Raw genomic sequence first — 7641 nt, 5'->3', positions numbered from 1 at the left:
TGAATATTAAAGTGGTGATTTTATGGCATATAATGTGAGTGACTATTGAAGTAATTAGATGTAATAAGACTTGTTCTCGAGTAGAAGATAATAGAGAAGAGGTATACATGAAAAGCTATATGAGAACAAGTTAAGAAAAAAGGTGTACATGAACAAGTACATGAGAACAAGGTAAGGGGGAGAAAACTTGTACTTCAAGAAAAGGTTAAAAGGAAAACCTCTTAAATACCTCCATATCTGAGCCACCAAGCCAAACTCTTTGAAAGATCCCAATATGAAAATAACCCATGAACCTTGCCACTTATTCTAAGCTGTTTTCACTGCTATCCATGTAAAGTGGTTGTTCTAATAGTATTAGTTGTTCCATATAGAATAATACTCCATTTATTCTAGTTGTTTTGTATGAAGTAGTACTGTTTACTTGTTCTAGTTGTTTTGCATGAAGTAGTACTTTACTTGTTGGAGTTGTTCTCATGATTCTCTGTGCAACATTACGTTGTAAAACAATCCTTTAAAGATTAAATAGTGATCAAAATCAACTATCTACAGTTATCTACTTTGTAAATCTACAGAATCTTCTTATGCAAACTAAAGGTGGACAATACTTCAAAATGTACCAAATTACTCTATAGTTTCAAAAGCATAACCTTTTTAAGCAAATAGAAATACGATATAAGATTTTGACCTATTAATGAATTTTATAAATTTGATTATATGATAAATCTAAAATCATTTATATTAACTGTACCATAGAATAAGCAAAAAAGAAAATCCAACTTCAGAAAGAAGCCAAAAATAAGAAATTGAAGTTCGTATAGTTAAGGAGCACTGAATATTGTACAAATAAAGTAAGCATAATCTCAATTTTCAACTTTTCTCTTCTCAAGGAGGCTATGAGTTGAACTCTCTAGTTGTAATAATTCAGATCCAAACACCATTAGCCCAACAACTTTTCAATCATAAACCATGTGTCGTTAGAAAAAACTTAAACTCAAGTTATTAATAGTGATTAACTTAAATACTTATATAAATCTTAACAATTACATTCGCATTCGATACGAGATAGAGGTATCACAACCCACCCACGCAATCTTTGATATTCTCATCAAGGCCGTATATCACAATCACTGAGATGACACATGCTTTAACACCAATTATAATGATTCAAGTTTAAGTACCATTGGCTCAACAATTTTTCGAACCTAAATTATGTGACAGTCAAAAACTTAAGTTCAAATCGTTAGTAGTTATTGACTTAAACCTTAACATAAGTCTTAACAATTATATTCATATCATATAGGATGGGATATCATACTAATTTAAACTATAAAATAAAAAATGATGTATCAAAGAATTAATGACAAGTATTTTACCCACTTTATGAAAAAACAACAGAGTATAATAATAGTTTATATCATTAGAGCTGTACTAAACATATAAACATTAAAATCTTATAATAATTAGAAAACTGATGATAAGTGGGCGACATATTGCTCTAAGAAATAATTGTCCAGTTTAGAAGAGAAGATGAAATCACCAGAAGAGTCTTTGTAGATTTGACAACGTCATAGTCCCTTCCGTAACTTGTGATTACGATACAGTCTATAATTCTTCTAAGAATCAATTAGAGAACAAAATTTTTGAAGCAGTATTTGGCATTTATGAAAGAGAAATATCATGTTGCAATCATCACCTCAAGGGATGTCATTTGATCTTGCAGAAGTCTGAGTAGTGTCCTTTACCTAGAAAAGATTATTATTAAATGCCTGCAAATTTGTGAAATTGTGAAGCAGCATCTCCTCCATGTCAGATTATAGGTCTGTCCCACAAGTTATGCCATACAGCTGCTTTGCTGTCCATGTTACATCAGCAAGGCTTCTAAGAGGAATCGTAATCTCTTCTATAATTGTCATTAGCAGCCCCCTGCATTCTGCATTACACAAGGGGAAGTTCATTTTAAATACCACTCCTATATGATTATCATGGAAGAAAGGAGAGGCAATGGCGAACGGATCGTAGAGATGAAACTTACCAATCGAATAGTGTCACCAATATGTAAGTCCTCTTCTTTGTCAATAGAGTTCACCTCACGACCATCATTGAACCCGGATAGCTTTAGAATCCAACCCTCTGTCAATAACTTCCCGGACAAAGAAAAACGTCCTCCCAAGATAAGTAGTGCTCTGCAACATTTTTCTCGAACCTCTTCATCAATTAAGCCGCTATCTAGTGCTGCTGTAATGACATCAAGGGCCTCCTGTCTGTATGAGCTGTACTTTCGAGGTTCTACCTGCAGCACGTGTTCATCTCAGTCTTGGCAAAGAATTTTGGTCCAATATTAAGAAATAACATCAGAAAAAGAAATTGAGAAAAAGAGTAAACAATCAGAATTTATCGGAAAAACACAACATTAGAATAGGGAAATGAGAAGCAGAATCCGACTAGTAAATCTAATGTAGGGCTTACCAGAAGATCTATGTTCAATAAAAGTGTAGCAACCAAGGGTCTTTGTGCAGGAGGAGAACTTTGGAGATAGACATGAAGAGCATGCATCGTGTTCACGATCTCTTCATTCTTCAAGTCACTTAAAAGTAGTGGGACATCTTTCCTCCTGTTATGATGAAGACAAAACATGGAAACAGATACCAAATGAATTAGTCTCCCCATGCTTTTCTTCATCAAATTTATATGCTATAGTTTTTTTTGCTTCAATGCCACTTCCACAATTGGGGAAAACTTTATTGACACAATCTCTCTTGACTTATCCCACTCGATATCTAGAGGATATATCCATGGATCTCATCATTTTTATTTTCAATTATTTTTTCAGAATCACGTTTCTACAAACACAACTGCAGGTGATAAGGACAAGATAAACAGCAGGGTCTTTTTGGACAAATATGCGACTAGTCATCCATAATTATTGTCACAATAAAGAGAAAAGAAAATTATAACATGGTTTGAGTACCAAATAAGAAAATGGAACAGGAATCTACAAAGCACTACAAACCCGAGACCTAGGTAGCCTAACAGCATCATGTATCCAGTATCCCACTATACCAATTAGAAGCATACGAACACGAGGTTGTGGATCTAAACATAAACAAAATCTAAAATCTAATAAGTTTCTCAAGTTTAGATATGGAGTATTACAGGGATATCAAGGTACATACTATATATACTCCTTGTGATCATTTGCTTAACTCCTCCTACCTCTCCCCTAACCCACTAGGCATAGGACAAACATGCTCCCCTGTCCTTCACATACACACACAAAGAGGAGAGAGTCGGAAGTACTCAGAGTCATATAGGGCAGTTACACTTACCAATATTTTCCATCTACCCTATGTGCTGCACAGAATGGCAAAGAAGCAACAAAACTACTGTAGAAACTCTCATAGAAAGATTAAATATTAACCTGCTCAAGCATATCAGTTCTGTCAGTAACAACACTGCATTTCCCCTTGGCTTATCCTGTTTGCTGCAAATCAGCTCAACCAGACATTGTTTGTTAATATCCCTTGCTATGTGATATCTGCAACTTGAATCCGCTTCAATGCAACAAGAGAGAAGTTCAGCAACACGTGTTTTCTCCTTCAAATTTCCTGATTCAAACCTTTGAATCAGAAATGGCAAACCTCCTAGAGAAATAAGGTGTTTGGTATTCATAATTCTTTCTTCTCTCCCTAAAGTGGTAAGAAGTTGCTGTAATATGAATGTCGCTCTTTCACCCCTACTTGGTGACCCAGGTTCTCTTGAATTCCCAACTATTAGAAAGGCCAATGCCAAAGTATGCCTACAATTCTCCGATTTCCAACTATCAATAACACGGTTCAAAATAAAGTTGGTGAGCGGCACAGACAGATATTCCAACGTTTTTCCTGTTACTGGACAAGTCCTGTTTCCCTGATTAAACCATTCCTTGATGGCCACTCTCTCAAAGGTTTGACCTGTCTCAAGGGTTACTGGGTCCTCAAACAACTTTCCAGTCAGAGGGCAAATAAAGTCCCGGGGTATGCTTGAGAGTAAGGATTCTTCATCAAAAAATCTGGAACTTTCATGCAACTCTGCACCGAGACAAGATCAATATGAGCAATCAATTCAAAATCTCGAATATAAAACACAAGCATCCATAACATTATCCCTTCAACTTACCTTCAAAAGAAGACCTGACTTTAGTTGGCTGCTCCAGATAAAATAAAATAAAAAGAACTTATTAGTAAATAAACATAGTGTACATAAAGGGAAACAGGACTGTTTAAAGAAGATATTGATGAATTTGTACATTTTCAAGAGAGTTGTGGATCAGCTTCTCACTAGGATTTGGAAGACCTTCAAGAGTAGCATCAACTTGGCACTCAGTCTGTTGTGGCTCAAACACAGACTTCGCTAGCCTCTTGAGCATGAGTTCATTGGCAATTAAAAGAACTGGTGCATGTAGCACATCAAAATCCTGTGCGGTTGTTTGCCATATGTTATCAGCTTTGGAGCGGTTATTGGTACAATGGATATCTTTTTCCTGCTGCATACTCAGACCTGGCAGTCTCCATTCTTCCTCAGCTGTTGAGGAGGTGCCATCTTCCTGCAGCAGAATTAAATCCTCAAAATGGTTGCTTAAAAGCATTTCTCTGAGATGATAGTTAGACAAAAAAAGCACAAATGAGAGTTATTTTCTGATGATATGCCTCTAATTGAGAAGGAAAGCCTCAAGCAGTTAAATAAGCCTGCATGCAGAATAAGCTTTTATGTCTAATTGCCCATATTGCAGATCTCCAGAGATCATCTTGGAGTGTAACGGCTATAGAAACCACATTAGATGCTCTGTAGATTTTTTAAAAACTTTCATTGTTAGAAAAAAAGATAAAAGAAAATAGCTGTACATATAAGGCCAAGCTACATGAAAAGTGTTGAAGCTTAGCTTAAATGATCCAAAGAGCAATCAACTTGGAAGAGATGCAAAGTATTGAAATTAATATAAAAGAGTATCATAATGTGATATTGTCATTGTTTCCAGTACTAGAACATTGTATGTCGATTAATGGCTGGTGCTACTCATTTCCTATCAAGAAAATCTAAAGCTACAGTGGTATTAATACAATGCAATAGCAGATTCTGACATACACTCAATGGCAGTAAAAATTTAGCTTATAACTCTACTTGTGTGATGTAAATAGAAAACAACGCAATTTGCAATGAATAAAGCAGCAATAGAAGTAAAGGGCATGATGCAAACCATTAATGATATATGTATTGCATGGAGAAAGCCAGAACTAACAGTCTGCAGGAAAATGGACAATAGGTGCTTTCGTCATTAACTTTCTTCTTTTTGACACAAACAAGCTATTAGAAGTTTGCTCATACTCTTCAGAAATAGGAAGATTACAGCATTTTCTTCTTCTGGAACCTTCTTTTTTTCAAAGGTCTGGTAAAACAAGTGTCTGACATTTCAGTTTTTATTATCTTTGCTGTTCTGACATGCCACTAAACCCCTAATGCAAAGATAGCAAATACTACAGGCAACATAATATTAATGTAGTTAGGGGTAGTTATGAACAGAAAAAATGTGTATTTGGGAGCCAAGCATGACTACGCACAAATAGGCCTTCGTTAAAAGAGAAACATTCAACTTTAAACAAACATCTTGGGAAAGCAAGGAGAAGGGCCATGGCTTCCTCTTAAGCCCTGCCCACGAATATGCAAAAAAATGAGGATGTATGCAAGTTATAAGTTACTTACAAGAAAGGATGCATCATCCTGTGGACTTTTGGAGGAAGCTTCACCATTATCTTGATATGGATGTTTAATTGCCTCAGAAGAGCATGTTAATGTTTGTTTAATGTCAACAGTATCACCATCAGAGCTTCTTCTACAAGTTTCATAGTTATGTGGCTCCACATTATCTTCAGCTTCCTCGAGTCCAGGTTTAATGGATCGGCCAAATACAGCATCATATAACTTTTTACTGACCATTGGCTGAGGTGAGAAAGGACCAGCTGGACTAGCTAGCTGCGGAGAATGAGCAAGTGAATCGTCCTGCAGAAATTTTCCAACTGATACAGATGGAATGTGGATGGAAGGAAAAGAAGGAGCTTCAACCCCCTCTGTGAGCCAATCCTTGTAATATACAGCTAACTGATAAGTGCTAGAGTCCAAAATATCAATATACACTTTCTCAAGAAGTTTCAGTTTCCTTTCCCTGCTTGGTGCATCTGATAGAGAATCAGCTTCCTGATTGTACCAAGCCTTCAGATGTGAAAGATGTGGAAAAAATAGATAGTCCCACAGTTCAGGCAACAAATTTCTCCTGGCCTGAAAGGGTGAATCACAAAACACCTGCAATATATGCTTCGCTGAAACCCTGTCTTTCTTCTGTAGCTTATAGATCACACTGAGGTAAAGGTGAGCACATGCTGAGAGCATAGCATTAGGAACCCCACATGTGAAGCCACTCTTCAAATCATTTGAATTCAAGCCAGTTATCACACTAAGCTGCAATGAAGCTTTTTTCAATTCTTTTGGACCTGCAGAGTCTGCAACAGCTTTTTCTACCATCTCAATGGCTTGTTCAAGGTTGAAAATGACTTTGCTCTCATTATTTTGGTCTTCAAGCCCAATAAAGTTAAGGGAGGAGAAGCAGTTGTGATGAAGGGCAGTCCGGAATTCTTCATTTTGGAGAAAACGTTTAATGTAACCACTTAAGATGGATACAATGGCTTGAATAGCAACTTCATCAAGAGCGGGATGAGAAACTGTTGGTACCAAATCATTGTGCTTCTGACGCTGGGTGCCATCTTCGAAGCTTTTGCTATTCTGTGAACCTCTATCAGCCTTGTCAGAAGCGGTGTCCCGCTGCTTCTCGCTGTTGCGATGATTATCGCTATAGCTTCTTCGTCCAAGCAGAGGTTTATTAAAACCGTTATTATGCCTCTTATCTCTTCTCCCTAAGCTATGCACTTCATTAGAAAATGCATCCTTTACTCTCTCGTTGTCTTCCACACCAACCTCGACAATCTCATTTCCCTGAAACTCTTCTGAGGAATTGATATTCAACCATCTATCCTCGTGCCTGTCACTCGAACCTATTCCTTCAAGTCTTTCTTTATTTTCTTTCTTTAATTCACCCTTTAGTTTCTCTCTTCTAACAAGATAATCTCTTGGCCTCGTACCCGTAGTACTATCACTTCTCGACAATTCACCTCTCAAGTTGTACCGAGATGTATCAGACCTTGTTCTCTCAGTCTTAACTCTGTTGCTAATTGGAGAATCTGTCTTACTGACTGCTTCTGATCTGATGGAGGATCTTGGCCTCGTGACGGATCTTCTTCCTCTAAACCCTTCCTCTGCAAGAAGCTCCTCCAAAGATGATGCCATTTAGTTATGCTATTAGAATGAATGCCTTCCCTTTATGCTGAATCCTGTAGCAAATAAAAATGAGCAACAGCGAGTGAGGAGAGCAGAAATATAGTACTAACTGAAATCAATCTTCTTCTATTTAGCGTCCACTAGAAACAAGAAAACTGAAAGAAGGCCAGCATGCAACCGATAACATCAAGTAAGGAAAGAAAATTGAGTTGATACAATATCAATCTAAATAACAACAAACTTTATTTCATCCAAAATGGGATTTCCACTAGAATAAAT

The 7641-nt window shown here is 36.8% G+C and overlaps 1 protein-coding gene across 1 annotated transcript; it reads right to left on the bottom strand.

Moving 5' to 3' along the window:
- Positions 1 to 1969: 1969 nt before the first annotated feature.
- LOC110412799 (putative E3 ubiquitin-protein ligase LIN-2) lies at positions 1970 to 7371 on the bottom strand. The gene is made up of 6 exons (XM_021423423.2): positions 5737 to 7371; positions 4286 to 4582; positions 4156 to 4183; positions 3419 to 4067; positions 2467 to 2611; positions 1970 to 2290 (listed from the first exon to the last, which is right to left on the bottom strand). Exons 1-6 carry the CDS (start codon positions 7369 to 7371, stop codon positions 1970 to 1972), a joined length of 3075 nt encoding a protein of 1024 aa, XP_021279098.2.
- Between the last annotated feature and the right edge of the window lie 270 nt (positions 7372 to 7641).

This window comes from Theobroma umbraticum, unplaced genomic scaffold (genome assembly GCF_002168275.2).
Source record: "Theobroma umbraticum cultivar Fairchild unplaced genomic scaffold, ASM216827v3 scaffold_95.0, whole genome shotgun sequence".
NCBI lineage: Eukaryota > Viridiplantae > Streptophyta > Magnoliopsida > Malvales > Malvaceae > Theobroma > Theobroma umbraticum.
The sequence above is the reverse complement of the archived record's forward strand: the minus strand, read 5'-3'. Positions and strand labels throughout refer to the sequence as shown.